General features: G+C 48.7%; 6 protein-coding genes across 6 annotated transcripts; 3 read left to right on the top strand and 3 right to left on the bottom strand.

The window, feature by feature from the left end:
* Positions 1-2,326: 2,326 nt before the first annotated feature.
* On the top strand, positions 2,327-4,648 carry LOC123062483 (uncharacterized). Its single transcript, XM_044486017.1, has one exon. The coding sequence runs from the start codon at positions 2,648-2,650 to the stop codon at positions 4,349-4,351; it is 1,704 nt and encodes a 567-aa protein (XP_044341952.1). The 5' UTR covers positions 2,327-2,647; the 3' UTR covers positions 4,352-4,648.
* Positions 4,649-5,163: 515 nt separating this feature from the next.
* On the bottom strand, positions 5,164-8,918 carry LOC123062482 (internal alternative NAD(P)H-ubiquinone oxidoreductase A1, mitochondrial). Its single transcript, XM_044486016.1, has 8 exons — positions 8,422-8,918; positions 7,392-7,608; positions 6,779-6,939; positions 6,629-6,694; positions 6,279-6,442; positions 6,073-6,187; positions 5,620-5,799; positions 5,164-5,532 (listed from the first exon to the last, which is right to left on the bottom strand). The coding sequence occupies exons 1-8, from the start codon at positions 8,869-8,871 to the stop codon at positions 5,380-5,382; spliced, it is 1,506 nt and encodes a 501-aa protein (XP_044341951.1). The 5' UTR covers positions 8,872-8,918; the 3' UTR covers positions 5,164-5,379.
* Positions 8,919-9,347: 429 nt separating this feature from the next.
* Positions 9,348-14,039, top strand: LOC123062484 (UPF0051 protein slr0074). Its single transcript, XM_044486018.1, has 2 exons — positions 9,348-10,845; positions 13,383-14,039. Exons 1-2 carry the CDS (start codon positions 9,430-9,432, stop codon positions 13,599-13,601), a joined length of 1,635 nt encoding a protein of 544 aa, XP_044341953.1. The 5' UTR covers positions 9,348-9,429; the 3' UTR covers positions 13,602-14,039.
* A 449-nt stretch (positions 14,040-14,488) lies between these two features.
* Positions 14,489-15,577, bottom strand: LOC123058744 (acidic endochitinase-like). The gene has a single exon (XM_044481436.1). It carries the CDS (start codon positions 15,537-15,539, stop codon positions 14,610-14,612), a length of 930 nt encoding a protein of 309 aa, XP_044337371.1. The 5' UTR covers positions 15,540-15,577; the 3' UTR covers positions 14,489-14,609.
* Positions 15,578-17,231: 1,654 nt separating this feature from the next.
* LOC123058743 (probable metal-nicotianamine transporter YSL18) lies at positions 17,232-20,080 on the top strand. The gene is made up of 6 exons (XM_044481435.1): positions 17,232-17,663; positions 17,771-17,937; positions 18,055-18,152; positions 18,282-18,416; positions 18,524-18,713; positions 18,796-20,080. The coding sequence occupies exons 1-6, from the start codon at positions 17,330-17,332 to the stop codon at positions 19,915-19,917; spliced, it is 2,046 nt and encodes a 681-aa protein (XP_044337370.1). The 5' UTR covers positions 17,232-17,329; the 3' UTR covers positions 19,918-20,080.
* A 474-nt stretch (positions 20,081-20,554) lies between these two features.
* LOC123062481 (SAM50-like protein SPAC17C9.06) lies at positions 20,555-26,283 on the bottom strand. The gene is made up of 4 exons (XM_044486015.1): positions 25,714-26,283; positions 24,410-24,889; positions 21,050-21,565; positions 20,555-20,962 (listed from the first exon to the last, which is right to left on the bottom strand). The coding sequence occupies exons 1-4, from the start codon at positions 26,215-26,217 to the stop codon at positions 20,882-20,884; spliced, it is 1,581 nt and encodes a 526-aa protein (XP_044341950.1). The 5' UTR covers positions 26,218-26,283; the 3' UTR covers positions 20,555-20,881.
* Positions 26,284-26,604: the final 321 nt, after the last annotated feature.

The raw sequence follows: 26,604 nt of genomic DNA, 5'->3' as shown, positions 1-26,604 counted from the left end.
TTTCGTAATACTATTTTTTAAGAGTGAATTCTTGTTTTTACCCTATATTTTGACACTAATTACCTCATTTAACGGGATTTCATCCATTTTATCCCATATAGCAAAAGTGTTGTCACAATTTAACCTGTTTAAATTTTTTTAGCGCTCTACCTGTCGATGAGTCTCGATTGTCAGTTCCAGCTGGCATGCCACATCGGCCGTTTTTTCCTGATGGTTTTTTTGCACGTCAAATCACATCACCTAGCTTCTCTCGATCGGCCAGACTCGATGGAGGCGCATGCATCAGAGTTAGTAAAATAGTATATTTACACCACTTTTAATCTCATCCACTGAATCATGCACACTTAAGGTCGTATATGATAATATTAAAGAAAAACATACATGATTTCAGATTATATCAGTAACATTTTCTCCTATATAATTTATTCAATGGGAACATGCCACGCTGATCAAGTATAATCATCTCATCACAATACTTCTTTGAACTGGAAACAAGTATCCTAAGCCCATCTAATATGCATCCCAGTCTGAGAGAAAATTTAGCCACAAAGAAGCTAACCACCAAGGGTGAGAAATAGAGGATGCGGTCAAAGGGAGAAGATTGCCGTACTAACTGCCGCTCGCTTCGACGATCGCCAACGGCCACACCTTGAAGTCTTGCCTGCCACTCGTCATCTACGTTGTCCTATCCCGCCTAACGATTGGAATGCGAGCGATGTGTGTCGTGAATAATGGAGGCCAGTGTGGTGTGTCCCCGACATGGGCGACTTGGCCATCGGGCGCTGGCAAGCTGCTCTGGTGCGATCATATTGAGCCTGGTCAGCCGGGAGAAGTTAGGCGGTGCGGTTCGGCGTGCAGAAAAACCATCAGGAAAAACCCCGCAGATGTGGCATCCCAGCTGGACCTAACAATTGTGACACATAGGTCAGAACACTCACAAAATGTTAAACATGGTGATAGGCAAGATGTTCTCCTATGATAGGCGCAATATTTTTTTTCTTCCACGCTGCTTTGCCACCTCATTTTTTCTCTCATCCTCCTTGGCTTCTCCTCATCCCCCATGCACCTCCTCCCAGCCCCCAGCCTTGGCAAGACCGCATCCTTCCACAACCACTGCTCACTGCCGTTGTCGCCACTAGCTATATCCTATGGAACATCATTGGAATGCGCCGCCATGTCTTCCACAAGCGATTGAGCTCAATGAAACACAATTTTAAAGCGATACACCTACATTTTTCTACTCAATATCCCAAGGAAACTCTCGCAAAATTTTGAACGAGGATTTTTAGTTCTGAAAGCCGAATAGTTTCTACCTTCATACGTGGTCTGCATAGTGGTATGGTTTTAGGGAGTTGGCCAAAAGTGTGGTACAAAATAGTGTGGATGACGGCATATGTCCATGCTCGAAAAAACGATAGGGGACCAAGCATATAGGGGTAGTCGTATAGGATTTAGAAGCATAGAGAAAATATTTTTTTAAACTAAAGCATAGAAAGTATGAAACGGGAAGAAGGCATGTTTGCAAAGATAAAGAGAATTCGGAACATGTAATATTTGGGCAAGTGTGCATGCGAGAGAGAAAATACATGCGTTCATAAGGTGTTAAAGACTACGCGTGTACTAAAAAAGAATGCATCGATGCGACATCGCTCAGATCAGCTCAAAAGTAGAGTTCTAGCTTTGTTGTGTCATAAAATTGCTCATACTAAATAAGACACCTTTTTTTGTTTGTCAGGTTTATTTACATATCTACTACTATTATTACACCTTGACATTACAAGTTTATTTATTATCATAACCTGGCCAAGAATGATACATATACAGTGACACAAACACGGCTCATGCAATTGACATGTATGAAAAATATGTAATAAGATGCCACAAAACGACAAATTGACAAGAATACGCAAAAGTGCCAAAACACTCTCTTGACCACCCCTCGCCGTTCTTCTTCCCCCCTCTTCTTCTCCGATGCCTCCCATCTCTCACCATCTACCGGCCTTTCCACGCCCCTCCTCCCTCGACAACCGCCTTCTCCTCGTGCTCCGTCGCGGCCTTCCTTTTCCACTCCCCTTTTCTTCTTTATTATATTTTCCTTTCTTCTTCCTCTTCGTGCCCGGCTACGCCATGGAGTGTGTTTGCAAGCCTGGCTAGATGGCTATAGTTTCCACTCGAGGTAAATTGGTGAAAAAACAGCTGTGGATGAAAGGTCTACGGTTAAGCGGTTAGCGACCAGCTGTTAACGTGACGCAGCATGCCGTTCTTGCGCGGTAGGCAATACTAGACGGCAATAGAAAGGCAATTCTTCCCCGCACCGCTTTGCTGCTACCTTTTCCCTCTCCCCCTCCTCGGCGCCTCCCCATCCCCACCCCCACCCGCGCCTCCGCCCAGCCGGACCCCTCCACCTCGGGCGAGGCCGCGCCCTTCCACCGCCGCCGCCGCCGCCGCCCTCGCCAGCCAATCCTCTGGAATAGCGCCGGAGAGGGGGCGCCACGGCAAGTCCATCCCATCCATGACGAGCCGCCCCCCCGCGCCGCGCCACCTCCCCGACATAGGGTTTGCCTCTCGCGCCGCCCTGCCATGCTAAGGCGGGGAGGAGGCGACCTGGTGTTACCCGGAGGAAGCTGGGGCGGGGCCTCGCCGGCGGATGGACGCCGATGAGGCTGCGGGAAGTAGCAGGAGGATGGATCTGAACCTGTACCTCGGCCTCCCCCGCGCCCCGCGGTCCCGCCGCTCCGACCTCGGCTCCGACCTCGCGCTCAGCACCCCGATGCCCTCCTCGCCCTCCTCCTCCGCCGCCTCCGTCGACGCCCCTCCGCCTCCGGAGCCCCCGCATGCCCCCTACTCCCCGTCTCGCGCCGACCTGTCTCCCCCGCCACCGGAGGTGTACTCCTCGTACCACCCCGAGGACGCGCACCTGCCGTACGCGCCGCCTCTGCCGCCGGTCATCCATGAGCTCCCGGACGACATCGGCTTCGGCTTCCACCCCCCGCCATCGCTGGTGCGAGCCAGCGAGTTCCTCTGGGAGGACCGCCCGTCTTCATCGACGGCCTCCTCCTCCTTTCTCCCCGACGCTGCAACAAGGTACAGGCAGCTGCTTGAGCAGACAGGAAGCCGGTGGCTCCGCTCTAGGCCCACCGGGCGGTTTAGATCGGACCTTCCACCGCTCAGCTCCGAGGCTCAACCCTTGGGGCATCATGATGCAGCAGTGCCGGTGCCACATCATGAGCCGACAATTGATGTCGTTGGAGATGATAAGGTAACCGGCAATGGAGTGGAAGTAGGTGCCTCGGAGGAGTCGGAGGAGCGGGGCAAGAGTGTCGCCACATTTGAGTGCAACATATGCTTTGAGATGGCCGGAGAGCCGGTGGTCACTTCTTGTGGCCATCTCTTCTGCTGGCCCTGCTTATACCAATGGCTTAATGTTTACTCCAACCACAAGGAATGCCCAGTCTGCAAGGGCGAGGTGACGGAGGCGAATATCACTCCTATCTATGGTAGAGGGAATTCTTGTTCAGATGCAGAGAAGGCTGTGGATGAAGGCAAGCAGCCAGGTCTTACAATCCCACCAAGGCCACATGGGAATCGTCTTGAAAGTTTCCGGCAGCAGTTCCAGCACTTACGTCCAATGTCAAGAAGGCTTGGTGACGCACATGGGATACTGTCATCGTGGAGGCGCCTTCTTGATCAACAAATCATGAGTAGTGTGAGTAGATTCGAAGGCCCGTCTGAACCAGCTGTGCATGAAACAGGTGACATTGCTCCACACACTGGCCGCCTAAGTAGATTGACCACAAGGATGAGAGCAAGACGGTTGTTGAGCGAGGTAGATAACTCTCCTGATGGTGCTTTTGTTGCCCCTGATAGTGGTCTGCCTGGAAATAGTGCGCCAGATGCACCTAGAGATGGTTCAAGCCCGGTTTTACCAGAAGGATTTGATTTGTTGCAACGGCTTACTCTTATTGGCATTGCAAATACAGAAAGATTGGCAACTGCCATGAGTGACCTTAGAAGGATAGCTACACCTGGCCAACACGGAGCATCTGCTTCATACCTTAGAAGGTTAGCTACACCTGGCCAATACGGAGGATCTGCTTCATTGTCGAACCCTTTGAATCCCGAGGCAACCGTCGACGGAACCCATGTTGGTGCAGCGCCTTCTACAGACCAAGCATCAAACTCGAGCACCATTGCAGTGATACAGGGGGATGCAGGTGTTTCTGAGACGGCGGGAGAGCCTAGTAACGCAGGTTCTTCGAGAACCCTGAGGAGGAGGGGGAGGAGCAGTGCGTTGGCTTCTTTAGATGTGGATGGTGCTCCCCCACAGCGCAACAAGAGGCGGAGGATGTAGACCTTCTCGGTCGCGGAGTTTCTTTGAACTTGATAATGTTGCTGATTCCAGTTATTCCATTTCGTTTCTTTGGATGGTATCCGCTGTGTTGTAGTGTAACAATGTTCTTTCCCTTTCCATTTTTTTACTAGAATGGTTCTGTTTAGTCCCCCTGGGGCCTGTTGTACCTCTTTAGTCTGTCAAACTGTTGGTCAAGCCAAATGTCGAGGGTTGTTGTGGGATGAAATTTCCCCTGTTGATTGGATGCCAAAATGTGCATTCAGAGCAATGAGATTTCTATGGACTGCTTATAATTCATAGAAACTCTGGTCATCAAAGTATCAAACTGAGAGGTTATATATGATGGTATATGAAATACCCAGAAAATGGATGGAAATATTGCCTTTGTTGCTTGAGAAGCCAAGCCTGATCTTTTATGCTCATTTATACTCCAACATAAGTTACTCTCAAAAGCATATATTTCATTCACTGATAGTTCTGGCGGCAAGCCAACTCATCATTTTCGCAATGTTTTTTGCTAGCAGATGATGAAATAGAAGTTCTTTTTCTCATGAGAGCAAGTCAAAACTTGGTACACTATTGCAAGTAGAAAACAACGAACTGGAAATGTAACCTCTAAAGAAACACCCAACTATGGCATTGTTTCATTTGATGGTTCGTGTAGTCTTCCTGATATTATGTTCCATTATCTTGGTTTTGCATTTATTCGCCGGACGTTTACAATGTGTATAGTGAGGTTCTTGGAGACCGATCACTCATTCCCGAGCAAAGAAACTACAGTTGCATAAGTATTCAATCGTCCACACACCAAGTAACTTGAAGATCATCAAATTGCATCTCATTTATTCATAATTTACAAAAACAAAAATTGTGCATTTGGAACTCACGTGTCTGAAGGGGATACAGAGGAGCAGGAGGGGAAAAAAGATGATCTAGACCCATATTTCTTGTAGTGTTCGTGGCCTATATATTGTATCGAACTCATACAGTTCAGATCCCAGAGATCTACAGATACTCAGATAGATACCCTAGATACGGCTTATGTCACGGCCGAATATCATCGTGGTCAGCCAATTGATAGCCACATAGAGCCTATTTCTCCAGCTGACAACACGAGTCAGGTACGCTGAGCGCCAGATGAACCAGCTTGCAAATCCTGCAATGGATATGCCCTTCGAGTCCTGCGAATAGGGAAAAGACACGCTCAGTTTGACTCCTGAGCGTCTAGTGAACTGCAAAGATTCACAAAGAAGGGAAGAGCAACCAACCTTGCTTTGCCTCAGGTCCACCAGAGCTTTGTACCTTCCAACGGTTGCCATACTCCCTAGATGCTTATACACAAACTTTGGACCTAGATCGACTTCGACCTGGGAATTTGCGTGCCCTCCTCCAGCTTTCATCACACGGTTGAGCAGGCGAGCGAGGTACAAGCCTTGCCGCTCGGCAACCTGTTCAGGAGTACAAGTGGGGAACAAAATCAGTAGAATGCAGCATCGCAAAGAGATAGTCTAATGTCATGCCCAACAACCCAAGCGTCTGCAATTTGATGGGATGTATAACCATCTGTTCAATTTTATTTTATGCCATGTTTCTATTCCACCCAGTTCTATTGCCCTTCAGGAAAGAGGAAACAATACAAAAGCCCCTTTTTTTTCTGAGACAGTAACTTGACAAAATGCTTTCATACTATTGAACTGCATCAAGATAGTTCATGAAGTTACCTGAGCTAAGGCTGGGAGAACTTCCTTGCCGGTGCTTTCAAGGAATCCACAGCAATCACCAATAGCAAATACATCTGGGACAGAAGGAACACGTAACCACTCATCTACACCGATCCTGCAAACAGTACATAACCTATTAAGAATCCTAGGGATTTGCACATGAGCCAACAGGCGACAGATTATAAGGTCCTACCAATCAATTATACCTTCCTCCGTGTGACTTGGGAAATGGCAATGACTTGACGAATGATGAAGCACCAACCCCAGTAGACCATACCAGCAAACCATAAGGAACCTCCTCTCCATTGTCCAGGATTAATTTGTCGGGTTGTACATCCTTCACGATTCCTCGTACAAGCCTAACACCTGACTGGTGGATGACCATGCAAGGGCAGGTTATATTCATATTCCAAATGATATGGGAGAGAATGATACACAGCTATTACAACTACCAACTATGTATATCATGGGACGATCTGAATGCCTTATTTGAAAATCTACTAGTCCCCAAGTCTTGGTTGATGATGGCTAAAGATACCGAACAAAGATTACTGACCTTAACTAGTTGGTTTACAGCATACTGCCTGAGGCGAACATCGAATGATGACAATATCTCATTTGCCTGAAATGAAAGCCGAATACCAGCTGTTAAGTCCCAAATTCAACAAGAGTAGGGAACGAATAAAAAAAAATCAACAACAAAAACCTCAATCAGGGTCACATGGACATAATCTTTCACATGTGAGTAACGTTCTTTCACATCTCTGGTGATGAAATCACTAAGTTCCCCGCTAAATTCAACCCCTGTTGGACCACCTCCAACAACAACACAGTGCAATAGCCTGCGCTTTTCGCCCTCTGATATGCCTGTTTAACAAAATAGCATTGATCCATCAGCAATAATCAAATGGGTATTACTCCCTCCGTCCGAAAATACTTGTCATCAAAATGGACAAAAAGGGATGTATCTAGAACTAAAATACATCTAGATACATCCCCTTTTATTCATTTTGATGACAAGTATTTCCGGACGGAGGGAGTACATGTTTGTGCACACAAGCTATATTCTGAAAATGAAGCATATGAGACATAAAAAATTGATTTGCCCAAAATTCATCGATTAAAAAGTACGGTAAATGAAGCATATGCGAGGTGACATAGATTTATCCAAAATTCATCGAACAAAAAGTACACGCAACTGTATCCACTTGACTTAAGTAAAAAAAACATTATATGGAGAACAACAAAGTGGGAAAGTAATAATTGACGACTTTGTGCTAGCAAAGGGTGATTAGAAACATATTGAGCTGTTACCATACCAGGTACATCAGACAGCATCAGATTCAGAAGGAGCTTCCTGCGGATCTCTTGAGCGTCATGAACTTCCCGAAGAAAGGTTGCATGTTCAGTAACACCACGTATACCGAAAGTCGATGCCTCAGCTCCACATCCAAAGACCAACTTGTCATACGAAACCTTGAATTTCCACGGCTTCAAGGTGTCTTTCTCACCTTCAGTAACTGTCTCACACTCAATCTGAAACCAAACGTGTCTGAGCAAATGTATGTAAAAGCTGTGGGGAGAAATGCTCATGTTGTTCGTAAAAAAATCATGCAATATGCCAAATCCCTCATAAGTAAATGTCTAGCGTTCGAAATTGTGAAGATCCATTCCCTTGTATAGTGATAGAGATGCCCAGCAGTGTTAGGCACTAAGCCAGCAGGAACTGTCTAATAAGTTGCGGAGTGAATCTTCTAATAGACAGGCTCCTGAGCAAGCAAAGTTACTTGATGCTACTGCATGAACAAGCCAAATGATATAGAAGTCTCATGTGCATACTGTGTGAATATGTAAGAAACAGAAGACCTGGCGTGTGATGAATGAATATAAACAAGTTTGCTTTTTTTTTCTCTGCAGCTGATTTCCCCGTGTAACCGTGTTCAAGAGTTTTGGCCTAGGGGAAATGAATTCTAAGCTAGTACTGGTAAAGTTAGAAAATATCCACAAAGTCATAAATGAGTGGGAGCTGGTGACAAGTTTTCTGTCTCTCTCATTCCATTAGCATAGAGCTATGGAGAACCGTGCTACATAGCGCCATAGGCAAATAGACATGCAGCTCCTGCTGAATGGGAGGAAAGCGCAGATTCCTCTTCCTTTGCCCCATCCAATACCCAAAAAGACCGGACGTGGTTATGGACATCAGAAAAGGTCAAGCACAACTGCGCGCACAGTATCATCCCCTTCCACGAATCTCGGGGACACACATTCCACATCTGTAAAAGCGACCCCCGTTTGACAGGATCAACGCGCGCGGCGCCTCTCACCAACCAACCCAGGAACCGGGCTCACCGTGTGGGCGTCGGGGTCGACGGCGGTGCAGCGGGCGAGGAGGAAGTAGGAGCCCGGGGAGCTGGAGACGGCGGGCTGGATGCGCGCGAGCGGCTCGGCGACGGAGCGGAACTCGAGCGTGCCGACGCAGGTGGAGGCGAGCAGCGGCGTGAACACCATGTGGTTGCGCGGGGAGACGCAGACGACGTCGTAGCCGGTGGTGTCGAGGTCCTTCATGAGGCGCGACCCCGCCCACCCCGTTCCGAGCACCACCACCCGCGCCTTCTCCCCCTTGGCCGTCGGCCCCAGCCCCGCGAGCCCCCTCGGTAACACAGCAGCATCCCTCGCGTCGGCCGCCGCAGCCGCCGCGGCGGTGGAGAGCGGCGAGAGCGGGCCGCGGCCGTAGAACGCGGGCGCGCAGCCGCGGCGCGAGACGCGGGAGAGCGAGCGGAGCAGCGAGGACGCGGCCATGGCGAGACGGCTCACGAGATGCGAACGCCACGGGAGCGAGTGCGAGGAGTGAGGCGAGTTAACGGGGGGCCGTTGGGCCCGCGGGCCCGGGCGGGCGAGCCGCCGGGCTTCCGCGCCGCTCGATCCGCGGCCGGGTGACGTCGGATCGCATCTGGACGGCCCGGGCCCATCCTCGGTGGCTCCGACCCGTCTGCGGCAGGAAAAAACCGATAAATGGAAGGATGGAAAATCTGTGTTCTCTAGCGCTTCTCCAGGAAAGCCACGTGTCGCGAACCCCATCCGGTGCCGTGCTCCGCCGCTCGGCCGCCACACGACCGCTGCCCCGCCAGCGCGGCCCTCCCTGGACCTGGTTCGCCAACGCCGTGGGCACGCGCCCGAGCCACCGGCACCGGGCCCAGCGGCGCGCGCGGACCATACGCCCGTGCCACCGCTCCGGCCTCTCCCTGTCAACAACTCCCCTCCCTCCCCTCGCTTCTCTCTCATCCCACGGTCTCCCCTCCGCTCATCCCCTCCCTCCCAAATTCGCCTCCGCCTCCGCCTCGCCGGCCGCGACCGACCATGGCCGCCTCCGCGTCCGCCTCCACGTCCCTCTTCGGGCCGTCTGCCCTCACCGCCAGGCTCGGGGCGGGGCGCCCGTCCGGCGGGCCCCGGCGGCGCGTCGACGCGCGCGGCCGCGGCCGCCTCTCGGTGGTGGCCGTGCAGACGGGCCCGCAGAAGCCGTCGCCGTCGCCGTCGCCGTCGTCCCCGGCGGCGGACGAGGCGGAGGCGCTGCAGAACCTGCTCAAGCGGGAGTACAAGTACGGCTTCGTCTCCGACTTCGAGTCCTTCTCCATCCCCAAGGGCCTCTCCGAGGCCACCGTCCGCCGCATCTCGGAGCTCAAGGCGGAGCCCGCCTGGATGCTCGACTTCCGCCTCGCCGCCTACCGCCGCTTCCTCACCATGGCGGAGCCCACCTGGAGCGACAACGTCTACTCGCCCGTCGACCTCCAGTCCCTGTGCTTCTACTCCGCGCCCAAGACCAAGCCCAAGCTCAACAGCCTCGACGAGGTCGACCCCGAGCTGCTCAAGACCTTCGACCGCCTCGGGATCCCTCTCGGCGAGCAGAAGCGCCTCTCCAACGTCGCCGTCGACGCCGTCATCGACTCCACCTCCATCGCCACCACCCACAGGGAGGCGCTCATGGCCAAGGGCGTCATATTTTGCTCCATCTCCGAGGCCATCCGTGAGTACCCGGACCTCATCAAGCGCTACATCGGGAGTATTGTGCCGCCTGGTGACAATTACTATGCCGCGCTCAATTCAGCCGTGTTCAGTGACGGATCCTTCTGCTATGTGCCCAAGGACACGGTCTGCCCCATGGAGATATCTACTTACTTCAGAATCAATGACAAGGAGACCGGGCAGTTTGAGAGGACTCTGATTGTGGCTGATGAGAGGAGCACGGTTAGCTATTTGGAAGGTTGTACTGCTCCAGCATATGACTCCAACCAGCTCCACGCCGCGGTGGTGGAGCTTGTGTGCGAAGAGGGGGCCGAGATTAAGTACTCCACCGTGCAGAATTGGTATGCTGGCGATGAGGAGGGCAAAGGGGGCATTTACAATTTTGTGACCAAGAGGGGGCGGTGCAAGGGGCGTGGCTCGAAAATCTCATGGACACAGGTTGAGACAGGGTCAGCAATCACCTGGAAGTACCCAAGTGTGGAGCTTGTTGGGGACGACACTGTTGGAGAGTTCTACTCCGTAGCGCTGACCAAGGATTACCAGCAGGCCGATACAGGGACGAAGATGATCCATAAGGGGAAGAATTCACGCAGCCGGATTATATCCAAGGGCATCTCAGCAGGGAAGTCAAGGAATTGCTACCGTGGGTTGGTCCAGATGAATTCAGGTGCAGAGAATGCTTATAATTCTTCGCAGTGTGATTCATTGCTGATTGGGGACAACGCTGCTGCTAACACCTATCCCACCATTCAGGTACTTTCCACTTCTTAATTACATGTTTAATTATCATAGCTTGGCGTGCAAGGTTCAGTTGCTGTCATGCTCTGTCTCTGTGCCTAATTTGTGGTTAGTTACTCTTAAGTGGTGAAACACGCATAGAATTGGGACCTCAGTGGCACACGTTGTAGATAAGATTTTCATGCTCTGTCTCTGTGCCTAATTTGCGGTTAGTTACTGTTAAGTGGTGAAGCACACATAGACTTTGGACCTCAGTTGCACACGTAGTAGATAAGATTTGAGGCAAAACTTTGCTGACATGATGTTGGAATGAAGGAGCTTTGGTAATTTCATTTTTTGAGGATACCATTTGTTATGGGTCCGTTTGTGCAGTGGCCGTGTGACAACCAGCAACAGCAAGAACATGGACTCAGCCTATGTGTGCAATAGCAGCCTCATGTTTGCGCATCCTTTAATGCATAGGATATGGCATGCTTAGAGATAGTCTTGAGAGAAGCATTCATGCTGTATAACTCTGTGAAGATCCAATTAAATTAGGAAAATAGAGTTATGGTTCTGTGAAGAGTTTGAGTTGTGCTCTAGCTTGTGGTTGCGTCAGTCACCTATATAAAGGGCAGTTGTGTAACTCTTCAACCAAGCAACAGATAATTGAACTTCAGTTGGAACTCATACTCCCTCCATTCCAAAATATAGTGCGCCCGCGCTTTCCGAGGTCGAACTTTGACCATAAATTTAACGAACGAGACCGATTGCGGCGGGAGAAAAAGTTACATAATTAAAAAACTTCTTTTGAATACGAATTCACTGATATAACTTTTGCTCCCGACGCAATCGGTCTTGTTAGTTAAATTTACGGTCAAAGTTGAAGCACGAGGATAGAGGAAGCACTACATTGTGGAATGGAGGGAGTAATTTATTGAATTGCTCATGTGGATATAGTTCAATATCTGATACGTATATAAAGGGCCTTTTCTCTGTCCTAGGTTAGTTTGGTACGCAAGGTTTGATTGCTGGCATAGGGCAGGCTCTGTCTCTGTGACTAATTTGTGGTTAGTTGCTAACAAGTATCGAAGTACATATAGAGTTGGGAGTTGGGACCTCTGTGGTACATATAGTATATATACAATTTGAGGCAAAACTATGCGCTGACATGATATAGGAATTAAGGAGCTTTGATAATTTGGTTGTTTGAGGGTACCATTTGTTATGTGGGGTGGTTTCCGCAGCGGCCTGTCACAAGCCAGCAGCAGCAACATGGACTCAGCCTGTGTGTGCGTGTGCGATAGCAGCCTCATGTGTGCATATCCATTAAGGCACAGGATAGGGCAAGCTTAGGGTAGACAGTAAGAGAAGTATTCATGTTGGATTTGGATTAGATGGGTCTTTAGACTAGGAAGAGTCCAATTAACTTTGATAGAGTTATGGGTCTGTGAAGAGTTTGAGTTGTGCTCCGACTTGTGCGCAAGTTAGTCTCCTGTAGTCAAGCAATGAATCATCGATCATTCTAGTAGAACTCTTAATTTATCAAATTCTTCATACAATAGTTCAATATCTGCTATATAAAGGGCCTTTTCTCGTAACCACGAGAGGGATCATGCCCTGCAGGGGCTAGTTGAGGGCACGTGTTGCCACTGGTCTTCAAACCCTTCCCAGGCTGATCCATAACAATTCCTAGCGTAAAATTAAATTTCTCTCCATTTAAGTTTTAGACATGCAAGATAAATGTTAATGGTATTCTGCCTAATTCCGAATTGAACTCCCACATGTACTGGAACTCAGAAGGTATCAGTATCTTGATATAGCATTGATCTGTGCAACCTTATAAACACTCCTGTCATTTGCATACTAAAAGCACACTCAGAAGTTGTCATGATAATGATGGAAGAAAATAATAGGGTAGGATTTCTTGCATTGACTTAGAGAGAGAGAGAAACTTGGCAACTCATTGATGGAAGTTTTATGGTTAGACTGATAAGGCATATGAGCCATATAATCATTAATCAAAACAAGTTTAATAGGCATTATGGGAAGTTCAGTGCTGAATTTCATAATGTTCTCCTTCACACCTAACTTTTTTTTAGGTATATACAGATATACCTAGCAAATATATGAATTATCTTTTATTAGTTTTATTAGTGCACTTCCAGAATCTTACATATACATCCATGCTAAATAGACTTCTATAGCTGGCTGAATTACTCAATTAGGTCTACCGGTCAATCTTGATGCTTCGTCTGATGTCCCTATAATCTCAAGGGGCACATGCGCATTGTCATGCTTATTCTTATTCTAACTTATGCAACCACTTGCATAAGCTGCACGAATATTGGGATCAACAACTCCTATCTTCCGCAGGCCTAAGCTGCATGTGTATCTCATACTGCACTTGCATAAGTGTGCATCCAGTACTATATTTACATGACCTCCACATGCTAACAACAGTTCTTTCTGACAAGTAGTCATACCAGTTTTTTGGTTACCATCATTTTAATAACAGTTCATCAGAAAACCTCATTTATAGTATGATTTTGACCCAACTTTCGTGGCAACAGGTGGGTTGCACTAGTGGCCGTGTTGAGCATGAGGCAAGCACATCCAAAATTGGCGAGGATCAGCTATTCTACTTTCAGCAAAGAGGGATAGATCATGAAAAGGCCGTTGCAGCCATGATCGGTGGGTTCTGTAGGGCTGTCTTTGAACACCTTCCTTACGAGTTTGCCCAGGAGGTGGATGCACTTATGAACCTGAAGCTGGAGGGATCAGTTGGCTAAGTTCTTGGTTCAACAAGTCTGCGAAATATCACCCGATAATTATCTGAAATACCATACGATGGTTATCTAAGGAAGTCCATGTGACCATGTACAGCAGCAGTATGAGACTGAGAAGAATAAGTTACATGATAAAATGACGTTTCATGGCTTGTATAATCGTCCACGACAACGAAGAGAACCGCGGCGCTTCTCTTTTGTTGTCCATTTTTGTTTCTGGTTCCTCTGCTGTGTAAACGAGCTCATGTTCGGATGCCAATACAAGAAATAGAAACTGTCGTCTTCATGTATTTCACTGTGGATCATGTATCAATGTATGTATGGGCAAACTTGATTCTGCCATGTTTTGATGGGAACAACCTCTTCTGGGGTGCTGAACACATGATGTATTCCAGCTTCATTTTGTTCATCGCCAGGCAAGGAAGCTTTAAACATTGATAATCTTTTTTTTGCTCCTGCATTGATAATGTTGTATAATAAACTGTGATTTAATCCCTGGCTTACTGATTCGCATTTTTGCAACCGGATATGACTTGGCCAATTGAATAAACTGCCGCAGGGCAGCATCCTGTACGAGACGATGACGCCACAAGTCCATGAATTCCAGTGGCCTGGACAGGAAGTGTACATCTGATGTCGTTGATCCATGTGTTACTATTTGAGAGTGCCTCGGCCACAGATCTCGTCTTGTATCATTTGAAAATGATTGGCGCGTTCTTCTGAATTACAACCTCTGGGACCAAGCTGTTTGTAAGATGTTTTTGCAAGCTGTTTTAGCTTAAAAAACCATTTTATATTATGGGAGGGGGAGTATGATTTAATGACTGTAAGTCCAGGAGCAGAACACTGTAGATGTGACAAATAATCCTTTTATTCGATATAAATCCCGCTGCGTGCACAGATAAATCAACTACGCCAATTGCCAGACCACACATGCGCCACAACTATACACACACTGTCGATGCCCATAACCCGAATTGTGCAGGAATGCGATCGATCATCAAATCATCATCAGACGGCGTTCTTGATGGCGGAGCTGTAGCCGTCCTGGTCGTCGTAGAACTTTGACCACAGCATCACCCCTCCGTACTTGCTGGAGCCCTTGAGCGCCGGGAGCACCTGCGACTCCAGGCTCCCCGCCGGTATGAACCCGCTCCCCGCCGCCGCCGGAGCCGCCGGCAGCCCGAGGAAGATGTACTTGGCGTGGACCCCCGACGTCCACTGCTTCCACGAGTCCATGAGGTTGGCCGTGTCCCCCTGCACGTACTGGCACGGCGGGTTGTTGTAGAACTGCACCCACACGTAGTCGAAGAGGCCCGTCTCGAGCGCCTTGCCGACCCACTGGTCCGGGAACGGGCACTGCGGCGCCGCCGACAGGTACACCTCCTTGCTGCCCCCCTTGCCCTTGCCGCCGTAGGCCTTGAGGTGCGCCGCCAGCGCGCCGTAGTAGTCCGGGTTCCCTCCCTCAATGTCGAAGTCGACGCCGTCCAGCACGGCGGCGCCGAGCGGCCGCTTGGGCGAGCTCCCGCCGAGGAAGTTGTCCCAGATGTACTTGGCCAGGTCGGCCGCGTCCTGCTCGGAGTTGAGCGTGTACCCGCCGGCGCCCCCGCCGATGGAGAGCATCACCTTGACGCCCTTGGACTGGCAGAGGTTGATGTCGGCGGTGAGGTTGGTGCAGGCGTCGGAGTAGGGGTCGCAGTGGCCCGCCAGGTTGAGCTGCGGGGTCTGCTGGGCCGACCCGAAGCTGCAGAGGAAGGCGATGTTGACAAAGGCGTAGTTGCCGGTGCTGCAGGTCTCGGCCAGGGTGCCCTCGTTGCCGTTCTGGCCCCAGTAGATGGCGATGCTGCCGCCGTGGCTCCGTGGCGCCGAGGAGAGGAGGAAGATGGCGGCCAAGAGGCAGGCCATGGAGAAGGAGCTGCTGGCTTTAGCCGGGACGGCCATTGTTGGCAGCTAGGCAGCTAGCTCTTTCGTTCACAAGGCAGAGGGGCTTGCTTCTTGCTTTGGATATGGGACGCTGCTGCTACCTGCTTGATTTATACTACTCCGGTGATCCGGTCTCGTCAGAAACTGGGGCGTGCCCTCGAGGTAACGCTGGAGCCATACCTTTGTTTGTTTAAGATCCTGAACATTCTCAACACGTAGTTCGGCCCCGATCTTGTTTTTTTTGGAGTTCATGCATCTCCATCTGCTACGGCACGTTGCTAATTTTAACTGCGTGTCTGAAATACTCGTTCAAACCCTGTACTCACTTGTTCATATCTCAAGCCTCTCGAACTGTTTTTTTTAACACAGTACAGATGCAAACGTTCATATACACACGCATACACTTATTCCTATGAACGCACACATGCACACCCTATCCCTATAAGCACCTTTGAGCGACTGAGCCGACATATCATCTTGAGATTTACGAAGTCACCGTAAGCGCCTCGTCGTCGACGGAAAAGTCTTCTCCCACTGAAAGCACATCGCCGAAAATCCTGAAATAAATCCAGGAATAATGCGAGCACCAGAACTTGAACTCTGGCGGGCCAAGGATACCACTGTCCAGCTCCTTTTTTGGGGTGCTGGATTTTTCATTTTTTTTTCAAAAAAGGGTTTAAATTTTGAATCCAGTTCATTCAAAAGATCACGCTGATACAGTAAGGTGCACAACATATTTATGGTCCTTTTTTTGTGAAAATTTATAGTCCAGCACTCAGTCCTCAGGTGCGGCTTAAATGTCGATCAAAAGTTGGCCGTTGTTTTTTATTTGCTATATGTGTCTGGGTTTCCCATGTAAACCTTGTATCGACAGACACGATAACATTGTCAACCCTCCGTCAACCGCCGTGAGCTGGGAGAGGTGTTATGTGTTTGCCGAGTACCCGACTCTTTGTTGTGTTTTCTAGTCTGCGCTTGGCAAAGGCAAGACTATGGTGAGTGTTGGCTTTGTGCCGAGTGCTTTTTCCACTGCACTCAGTTTTAGAAGGGCCTTTGTTGAGTGCCCGACAGAATGCAGACACTCAACAAAGAGCAGGACACTCGGCAATCTCATCGATTTGCATAGTGCCAAGTTATGATTTTTTTTCATTACACCAACAATGCATTATTCCCCGCAAAAGAAAACAATGCATTATTATTTTCATATAAAGAGAAAAGCTATTCTAGTGTGCAGAGGATACTGTGCATGGATCCGTCGTCCATGGTTGCTTTGAGATTCATGCTACATTTTTGTTGTTTTCAGAATTTGTCTTGTTTCAAAGAGTTACATTGGGGTTTCTTTCAGTTTCAAAGTATATCTTAATGTTTCATTGCGTATAACCGTGTATCAGCAAACCAGATTCAAAACAAGTGCATTCTTTTTTATTGGTGCACAACGAAACATGATGATACACATTGAAACAAGACAAAACCGAACGAAACATTTTAAAACCAGGTTAATCTTGACAACCTAAAAAGTAGCCCGGATCTCAGAGCAATCACGAACGATGGAAACCACTCTCTATATTGCTCCCCTCTATAATTTTGTTCCGGGAGTATGAAGAACAGAAGAAGGTTCTGTCCCTGCTTGAACAGGCCACTCCCATTAGGGCGTCAATAATAGTAACTGCAGAAGCCAAACGATGTACCCCTCATGTTCGTTCGTCGCTCCTCCATTCCCAAATAGTCAACTGCATGCATCCATGCATGCATGCACAACCTGGGCGATAGAGGCCGGCACTCGCTCGCAGGCGTGGGGGCGATAATCGATGGAGCCGATCGGCGACCCGCGGGAGGGGCCGTCGACGGAGCGCGCGTTCGAGGAGCAGACCATCCCGCCATGGACGGAGCAGGTGACGCCGCGCGCCGTGGTGGCGAGCCTGGTCCTGGGCGCGGCCTTCAGCGGCGTCATGATGAACCTGGTGTTCACGTCGGGGATCGTCCCCACGCTGAACATCACCGCCGGCCTGCTGGGCTTCTTCCTCCTCAAGGCGTGGACGCGCCTGCTCGACAAGCTCGGCGTGTCCTACGTCCCCTTCACCCGCCACGAGAACGTCGTCGTCCAGACCTGCGTCGTCGCCTGCGCCAGCATGACCTACAGCGGTACGCCTCGCCTCGCCTGCCACGTCGGTCGATCGTCGGCCATGAATCTCCTCTGCTCGGCCGGTGCCTTGATTTCGCGTGTGTTTGCGGCGTTGTTAATTGATTAGGAGGGTTCGGGTCGTACCTGCTCGCCATGGACCATAGGACGGCGGAGAAGATCAACACCGGCGAGGTCCACGGCAGAAACGTCAGCGAGCCGACGCTACCCCGGATTATGGCCTTCTACTTCCTCATCAGCTTCGTCGGAATTCTCGCCATTATCCCCATGAGGAAGGTACCTACCTACGTGCGGCGCCAATGAGATAAAACTTGAACCGTACGTCGGTACGTGCACCTTAACTTATAGCTCTCTGATGCATTCCTACTGCACCGCCGGCCGGTTAACGTGTAGACGATGATCATCCGGCACCGGCTGACGTTTCCGAGCGGCTCAGCTACGGCTCACCTCATCAACAGCTTCCATACCCCTTACGGAGCCATGCAAGCAAAGTAAGCACGTACGGAGCTACTAAATCACATGCATGAAACCTAGCTCCTGCTCAACTCCAGTAGCAAGCAACAAGATAAGATAACGCTGGGTTGAGTAATGCATTGGAGTGCCTCTGTTTCATAACGCAGGAAGCAAGTGTCTCTGATGATCCAGTCGTGCCTGGGAAGCTTTCTCATGTCCATCTTCCAATGGTTCTACTCCGGCGGACCGCATTGTGGCATGACCTTCTTCCCTTCATTTGGGCTCGACGCCTTCAATCGCGGGTACGTAACTTATCCATCCATCATTCTACATGTCGCACTCCAACCGAAAACTACATGCTAGAGATGATGAGTGAAAGCTACTTGTGTTGTGTGATACTTGCATGCAGCTTCTACCTCAATTTGAACGGGACATACGTCGGCGTCGGGATGATCAGCCCTTACCTGATAAACATCTCGATGCTGGTCGGGGCCATCGTCTCCTGGGGATTCATGTGGCCCTACATCGAAACCAAAGAGGGGAGCTGGTACGCCGCCGATCTCCAGGAAGGCAGTTTGCGTGGCATCAACGGCTACAAGGTACGTAGTTTCTGATCGACCAACAGATCTCGACGAGGAGCACATGCACGCACGCTCCATCCGACTGCTAATGTAATTTCAGGTGTTTGGCGCCATAGGCATGATCCTGGGCGACGGCATCTTCCAGCTGGTGGTGATCATGGTGAGGACCCTGCAGACGATGCGGCACCACCAGCTGGAGGCGGCGGAGGCGCTGCGGTCCTTCTCCGACGCCAACGCGGTGCCGCGCAACGTGCTCAGCTTCGACGACCGGCGCCGGACGCAGGTGTTCCTCCGGGAGCACGTCCCGGGCACCCTGGCCATGGGCGGCTACGCGGCCCTGGCGCTGCTGTCCACCGTCGCCATCCCGCGCCTCTACGGCCAGGTGCGGCACTACCACGTGGCGACGGCGTACGTGTTCGCGCCGCTGCTGGCCTTCTGCAACGCCTACGGCACGGGCGTGGCCGAGACCAACTTCGCGGCGCAGTACAGCAAGCTGGTGATCCTGCTGTTCGCGTCGTGGATCGGGTACGGCAACGGCGGGGTGGTGGGGAGCCTCGTCATCTGCGGCGTCGTCTCGTCCGTCGTCTCCACCGCCTCCGACTTCATGTCGGACTTCAAGACCGGGTACCTGACGCTCACCTCGCCGCGGGCGCTCTTCGTGAGCCAGGTCATCGGGACCGGCATCGGCTGCGTCGTCAACCCGGCCGTGTTCACCGTGTTCCACCACTTCTACGAGGAGGCCGGGAACAAGATCTACCAGGTGCCGCTGGCCAAGATCTACCGGGCCATCGCCGTGGTCGGCGTCGGCGACCTGGACCTGCCCAGGCACTGCCTGAGCATGAGCGTGGGCTTCTTCGTGCTGGCGCTGGCGGTGTGCGCGCTGCGGGAGGCGGCGGTGCACTACAAGTGGCGCGCGCGGAACTTCATCCCGAGCGTCACCGGCATGGCCATGTCGTTCCTTCTGGTGCCGGCGGTGGCCATCGACATGTGCGTCGGCAGCCTGGTGCTCTACCTGTGGACCAGGTCGGACAGGGACGGCGCGCAGGCGTTCGGGCCGGTGCTCGCGTCCGGGCTCATCTGCGGTGACGGGCTCTTCTCCATCCCCTACGCGCTGCTCGCCAGGTACGACGTCACGCCGCCCATCTGCATCAGGTTCGTCGCCAGGGAGCAGAACGAGAAGCTGGACGCCTACCTGGCCACTGTACTTGAGAAGTCTCGATGAAGGCCGTCGACACTCAACCCTTCCTCACCTGTAGATCCTGCCAAGATGATACGACATACGACGACATGATCTAGTGATAGCATGTAAATTGGAACTTCTGCAATTGTTGGTCGTTTGGTGTAGAATGAACAGACTTTTCAAGCATGTCGGCAGTTTTCCACCATGATCAACTATGTGGTGCAAATGTACAATACAAAGCTAACAATAGCAAACAGAGTGACCGTGACCATAGTGGATCAGATGAATCAACAGATCAAGGAGGGATGATGTGCATTTGAGGTGTGGGAATCAAGAAAGAGATAGCTTTTTCAAGAAAAGGAAACCCCGAAGAAACCAAAGAACCCTGATGAGATGTGCAACTGATTTCTGCCCAGTTCACCAGCTGTTTGCGCGCCCTGACACTGGAGCTTTTCTTCAGACCTCGACCACACAACACTTGACAACACGTACTATTCTATAGAGCACACACAATCAGTCAAAATGGTCAGAATAAAAAGCATGCATACAAGTAGAAGGGCCTCCCAACTCCATGATGTAAACTCCTGCCAACATAACAACATGTAATATTCTACCCAGTATCAACCATCACAATTTAAAGCAACAACGTAATCTCTATCGAGCCAATAAGACAACTTCAAAACATGGCAACACCGTGAAATCGAATAAATTTAATACAGCACCCAACACCCTTCCAGTTCTCGATCATACCACGAGATGTCAAATATATCGGATGACGGATCGACTAGTCTCCTACTCCCTCCGTCTGAGAAACCTTGTCCCTAGCTTGTCTTTCAAATGGATGTATCTAGCACTAACTTGGTGATACATCCATTTGAGGGACAAGCTTTTTCAGACGGAGGGAGTACTTGTTAAACAGCTGACTCAGCAACGAAGATAAATGGTTCAGTGCAATAGGACGCAATATTCTTCAACAGGTCAAAAATGTTGCTCCACTTTCTAACATCTACTCCAAGGAGAAGCTGAACTGAATTCCACTCTTTCCATGATCATGTTCATGTTTCTTCAAGATATGGCAGTAATTTAACTGGAACAATGAAGCCCAATAGCATGGATTAGTCACCTAACAAACACTAAGGATCGCATAATGAAAGATCGAGATCTCAAAACATACCTCCATCCGGAAAAGTGAGGTTGGAAAGACAATGCCAACACCAGCAGAGCTTCTGAATGTGCGCCGAAACTCAGGGAATGAGAAATTCTTAAACTCACCCTCAGACAACTTGGCAAGATTTCCAGCACAAAGAAATGCATGACCATGAATTCCATTATCTCTGAACAGCTTTAGGGGCAAATCAAAGGATAGATCAGCAAATGCAGAAACAGCAAGATCGCCTCCCAAGTAATCCCTCCCTGTAGAGGCAGCAGCGTCGACCGTAACTGACTCGCCTGGGACAGATCTCTGTGGTTCGGATGGGCCAACTCCTCTTGTTTTGAAACCCAACAGAGATGATATCACACCAAGGCTGCATACAGGGGAAGAAAGACCTCCTAGGTAAAATCTATCAGGGACAGGTGAAGGCAATTCCATAAATCCTCTGCTCAAAGGTAGAATCACCCCTGCTGATATGCCAACATTAAGGGCAGCATTGCAAAAACCGAATGGAACAGCGCCGCGAACATTAAACCCCTGCAGCAAAGAAAACAGTGATGTTTGGTGAGAAAATATTCACAAGGCTTCTATCTGGAAACTCATTTGACAAAATTACAAACTTCTAGGTTTCCGTCCTTTTCGGATGCTTCCTTCTGCCTCATTCCATTTAGAAGATACTATCTATAACAAAGCCATGAGGCAAGGGTATTGTGCCAACAGGCATGGTCCTCATAGTGGATAGTACGAGTCAAGGAGGTGATGTGCAGGTGTCAAGTTGATTGGTCTGAGTTGGAGCACAAGCGCTCTTTGCTACCCATATTCAAATGTGCTGTAGCATTGCATTAGAAGGATTGGTTCCACTACTTCCACACCTATCACAACCGTACAATTCATATGGCTTTGATTAAGGTTGGCCATAAGGTCGCCAACTTTCTCTGGAACTTCGAATAAGGTGATATTCGCCTTTATGATGAAAAATAGTTATAACGCACCAATCCAAGGGCCACAACCCAAAACCAACAAAAGAGAATGAGAGAAATGACCAAGACTGTTGTGGACCTTGATTCGCAATGGATAACTACCGTGCTGAAGATAGCCAGCATGGCTACAGGTGACTGGGTAGACATAATTTGAAACTAGAATAACTTTGAGCGAGTAGATTGTCTGTTATTGCCTGTCTCAAACGTAGATAAATACATGCCACCTTTATATAGTGGATGATTAGGCCCTTGACCTCTCGTAAGTCCTAATAGGACAATACAATTAGACTTATTAGATCTTTCCTTATTAAACTGAGATCTTTTCTAATCCTATTAACTCTCCTCCTTTCCAGTCCAAGTCCTTGAGAAACATGTGACCATTAGCCAGTCATAATGAAACTGGTGCTTCTTTGATGAACTGTACTAACATCCATAGCAGAGACACCAACAGTGAACTCTTAACAGAGATAAAGAGTATCAAAGAACCTACACCCCAGGTGTAGCTCTTAACTATATGCAGCTTTCATGACAATACTCGCCAATTATTATAAATAATCTCATGGACAACAGGGTAAGTGGGCAATCCGTATGGTAAGCGGAACAGAGTGATGCAAGTTTTGGATGTTCACCACTCATGTGAAAAGAACAAAAGGAGCTCCTACCAAGAAATCTCAAATCACATTGTGCATGGTAAACATAACTCATCAATAAACAGTGAGCACTACCAACAAATGAGCAATAATTCTTCTATATCCTACCAAGGATAGTAATTAATTATCTTCCCAAATCGAAACAAAACTTACCACATGAACTGGGTCACGTAAAGTCAGACCAAATATCTCCAAACACACGTATTGATGACGAAAAAATGGCAATAATTTACGTACCTAAAACTCTAATACATGATTTTCGTAACCTAATGCATTGATTTCTAATGCATTACTCAACATAAGTTATCCATGATAGATCAAAAAGATGAACTGAACACTGATTTATCCAACCGTGAGTAGATACCAGAAACCTCAAATACTTGTAATTGCTGCATATTGACACTGGTAAGGTTATTTGAAGCCAAAAGCCAGGCCGTGGCCTGGGTCGTAACACCGGAATCCTGAGGACGATGGTAACATTTGTTTGACATTGTTTATCATGTCCGACCTAGGTTGGTCTGGGGCCCGGCCCAACCTTGGCTCCACCACCAGGTGGCGAGTACTCAGCTGCCCTTCGCACAGTCATCAGATAGTTGACTAATTTGATGGCTCAAGTGCTAATAATTTGACCTCGGATGATTGATTATGTTCTCTACTGGAATGTGAAGTTACTGTACGTGTGAGGAAGAATAATATGACTTCCGATGGCTTAATTTCAAATAATATGACCTCGGATGGTTGGTTATGTTCGCTATTGGGATGTGAAGCTATAAGTGTGAGGAAGAATTTGAAAGTTGTCTTCAGGACCGTGATCCATTAGAACATTCCTTCCAAATAGTTCAATGCCAAATTATTCAGTTAAGATCATGCTAAGTTTTGATATCTATCTCTTATTGAACTTACAGTTATTTTCCACTGGTAATCTCCCCACAAACAAGTCACTCACAAACAATGAGAGTTTTTGGTAACATGGTCAATTGCAATATATTCTAGATTTCCACTGACATACGGAATTTATTAAAACCAAAGAGAACAGATATTACTTGCATTAAATACTGGGGCCTTGCACAGTCACTCTTTTGTACATCCATCTTCCTATGGTTTCACAAGAAATTACTTATTGATTGTGGTAAGGGTCTCCATCACTCTTGGATTATTCGATCTAACAGTGTATTCTAATGAAATGGTAATGCTGGTACAAAGCACATTCCTGGATTTGGCGCGTTACTTGGTGAAAAACAAAACGCTCAAGTGTGCGCTTAGGTGATATAATCGCTAGGCAGTGGTAAAACACACAATTAACACCTAGGCTTCTTTTTCCTTGATTTATTTCACAGGTTACTTAACAGTGCAGCTAATACAAAGCAGATAAACAGTAGGTACTGAATGTTTGACATATTAAAAAGGGCAGCCCAGTGCACGTAGCTCCCCACCCAAAGCAGATAAACAGTAGGTACTGAATGTTTGACATATTAAAAAGGGCAGCCCGGTGCACATAGCTCCCGCTTGCGGAGGGTCCGGGGAAGGGTCCGACCACTTTGGGTCTTCCGTACGCAGCCTTTTCTTGCATTTCTGCAAGAGACTGTTTCAAGGATTCGAACCCGTGACCTCATGGTCACAAGGCAACAGCTTTACCGCTGCGCCAAGGCTCCCCTTCAATGATTGACATAGAAAGCAAAAATGCAATGAGGGTAAAGTAGGCATAAATTTTGCATGGAAGATTAACCACGAGAAGTTAGTTGCATAAGAACCTGGCGGAAGAATCGTAATCCATTTTTCCATAGACCACCAACTTGAGAAGTTGAGACAAATGCATATCCTTTTGTTGGCCGGAATTCTGAATCTCTTTTATCTATTTTATATGCATAACTCAGTGCAGAAAGCAGATTGTGGCCTAGCTGCCTCCTTATGGATTCTGATGCCATTTGTGAGGGATCAGTTAAGGTACGCCATGCCAGATCATAAGACAAGTTATGGTGCCAGGTTGAAAGCAAACCAAACTTAAGGCCAAGAAGACGCTCCTTGTATGATGAAAACTTCAGCCAATCTTCGGAAAGGATTGATGCCCGAGCCGTCAAAGGTGTTGGTATTGATTTCAATCTTGGCAGGTACACTCCAATGTCTATCTTTGATGACTGATCCCAACCATATTCCCCTGAAACATCCCACATGTCCCCGTAACCAAATAGGTTCTTCAACATGAACCATCCTTCAACTGGCCATGATATTACCTGAATATAATATAAGCATCATTCCTGAAAACATTTCAGATACTGAATGCAGTTAAAAAAGAAGGCACGTATTACTCAAGACCTCCAATGCAATCTTCTGCTCTTATGTTGTTAACACTAAGTGTATACTAGACATTAGAATGACGTCACCTAACAAACCAATTTACCTATTTTACCCAAATAATAAGATGTTTGCATGGTTCTGTTTTCTGACTAGAATGGCGTCACGTAATACGGTGTATTTACTATGATCTAGATCAACCGTCAAAATATATGTTTCCTTATCGACAATAGTTAAGTGGTTTTCGTGGATAAGAGATGGTTCACAGTTGTATGCTTCACTCAAGATAATAAAATGGTAACCAATTGAGTGTTCTCAAATAGCGATGAAGAATTGAGTGTAGCCACACCACCAAATGGTTGTGTCTGATAATCTATACAAATCCTACAAAATTATTAAGATAAATAGATGTATTCATTCGAGAGGGCGGATGCTAACTTAGGTGATAAACGAACGCACCAAAGCAACCAAAGTAAGACTCCAAGCATTAAAATTTTCCTATTCATACAATGAGTAACAGCACATGACTACTGATTAGTGTTACCTCTAATTCTACCAACAGTCGGGTAATGTAGCTAAAAAAGTGGCCACTTTTGAGCATCCTTGGTTTAGAACATGCCAGCAATGCAATAATTAAATTACACACATAGTAGCAGTAACGAATCCAAACTAATTCAGCACCACTTCATCTGACCAACACATCACTAACGGAAGAAATAACAAACTGAAGGAACTTGCGTTGCAATTTTACAGAGATCTTCACCTCTTTCTTGGGGAAGAAGAAGATGCCACGATTGTAGGGTCTGGCCGCCTCCACGACTTGGATGGTGACGTTCGCAGTACCGGGGAACCCCGGCGGACCGGCGTCGAGGGTGATGGAGACGGAGTCGAACACGTCGAGACGGCGCAGCAGCGCGTTGGCATGGCTGGAGGCGCGCACCAGGCCCTGCACGGTACCGGGAGAGCGGAGCAGGTCGCCGACCTCCGCCTCGATGAGGGAGCCGCGGGTCTTGAAATTGCCCCTGATGATGACGTCGTGGACGCGGATGCGGACGGGCTCGGCGTGCAGGCGACGGAAGACGGCCTTCACCTTCTCCTTGTACGCCGCCGGCCCGTCCAGCTCCTCTGGATCGTCCTCCTCGTCGAAGTCGACCCCATTGTCCTCGCCACGGTCGGGCTGGTCGGGAGCCTTGCGGGGCTCGTCCGAAGGCTCGTGGGGAGCAGGGTTCGGGGCTTGCTCGGCGGTGGAATCCGCGGCGATCGCCATGGCTGGGGTTTCGGGCGAGAAGTGGAAATGGAATCTCGCACAAGGGTGTGTGTTTTTTTAGCGAAAAGCATCTAGGCTTTATTGAATATTGGTAAGGTTTACATGAAGAGGCAAGAGCAGTATAGACCCATAAACTTGTAATGAATGTGATGATTTAGTCCACAAACTTATAAAAAGTGATCATTTTATTCTTAAGCTTACAATGTATGTGAAGATTTAGTCCAAAGCTAATCAAAAATTGACAAATGGCGCCACGCTGAACGCGTTATAGCACACCCGCTCGGCCCGGTGTTTTTATGAAATACCCCTCCACCTTTATGAAAATCACACATGGTATATTTTTTCATATCTATATTTTTTAATCAAAGAGCCCCTTTCCCGAAATTT

Source organism: Triticum aestivum, chromosome 3A, assembly GCF_018294505.1.
Source record: "Triticum aestivum cultivar Chinese Spring chromosome 3A, IWGSC CS RefSeq v2.1, whole genome shotgun sequence".
NCBI lineage: Eukaryota > Viridiplantae > Streptophyta > Magnoliopsida > Poales > Poaceae > Triticum > Triticum aestivum.
Note: the sequence above shows the minus strand (reverse complement) of the source record. Positions and strands in the feature narration are given on the sequence as shown.

Bases quoted from the DNA above. Each gene is read 5' to 3' on its own strand.
- LOC123062483 (XM_044486017.1), top strand. From the start codon at position 2,648: ATGGACGCCGATGAGGCTGCGGGAAGTAGCAGGAGGATGGATCTGAAC.
- LOC123062482 (XM_044486016.1), bottom strand. From the start codon at position 8,871: ATGGCCGCGTCCTCGCTGCTCCGCTCGCTCTCCCGCGTCTCGCGCCGC. The intron at 6,940-7,391 runs GTATGGTAACAG...TTTGTTAAACAG, and splicing joins GATGCTGTCTGATGTACCTG to GCATATCAGAGGGCGAAAAG. The intron at 5,533-5,619 runs GTTGGTTGCTCT...CCCTATTCGCAG, and splicing joins TGGACCTGAGGCAAAGCAAG to GACTCGAAGGGCATATCCAT.
- LOC123062484 (XM_044486018.1), top strand. From the start codon at position 9,430: ATGGCCGCCTCCGCGTCCGCCTCCACGTCCCTCTTCGGGCCGTCTGCC. The intron at 10,846-13,382 runs GTACTTTCCACT...TCGTGGCAACAG, and splicing joins ACACCTATCCCACCATTCAG to GTGGGTTGCACTAGTGGCCG.
- LOC123058744 (XM_044481436.1), bottom strand. From the start codon at position 15,539: ATGGCCGTCCCGGCTAAAGCCAGCAGCTCCTTCTCCATGGCCTGCCTC.
- LOC123058743 (XM_044481435.1), top strand. From the start codon at position 17,330: ATGGAGCCGATCGGCGACCCGCGGGAGGGGCCGTCGACGGAGCGCGCG. The intron at 18,417-18,523 runs GTACGTAACTTA...ACTTGCATGCAG, and splicing joins CTCGACGCCTTCAATCGCGG to CTTCTACCTCAATTTGAACG. The intron at 18,714-18,795 runs GTACGTAGTTTC...ATGTAATTTCAG, and splicing joins GTGGCATCAACGGCTACAAG to GTGTTTGGCGCCATAGGCAT.
- LOC123062481 (XM_044486015.1), bottom strand. From the start codon at position 26,217: ATGGCGATCGCCGCGGATTCCACCGCCGAGCAAGCCCCGAACCCTGCT. The intron at 24,890-25,713 runs GTGAAGATCTCT...TATTATATTCAG, and splicing joins TCTTCTTCCCCAAGAAAGAG to GTAATATCATGGCCAGTTGA. The intron at 20,963-21,049 runs GTATGTTTTGAG...TCATTGTTCCAG, and splicing joins CCTCACTTTTCCGGATGGAG to TTAAATTACTGCCATATCTT.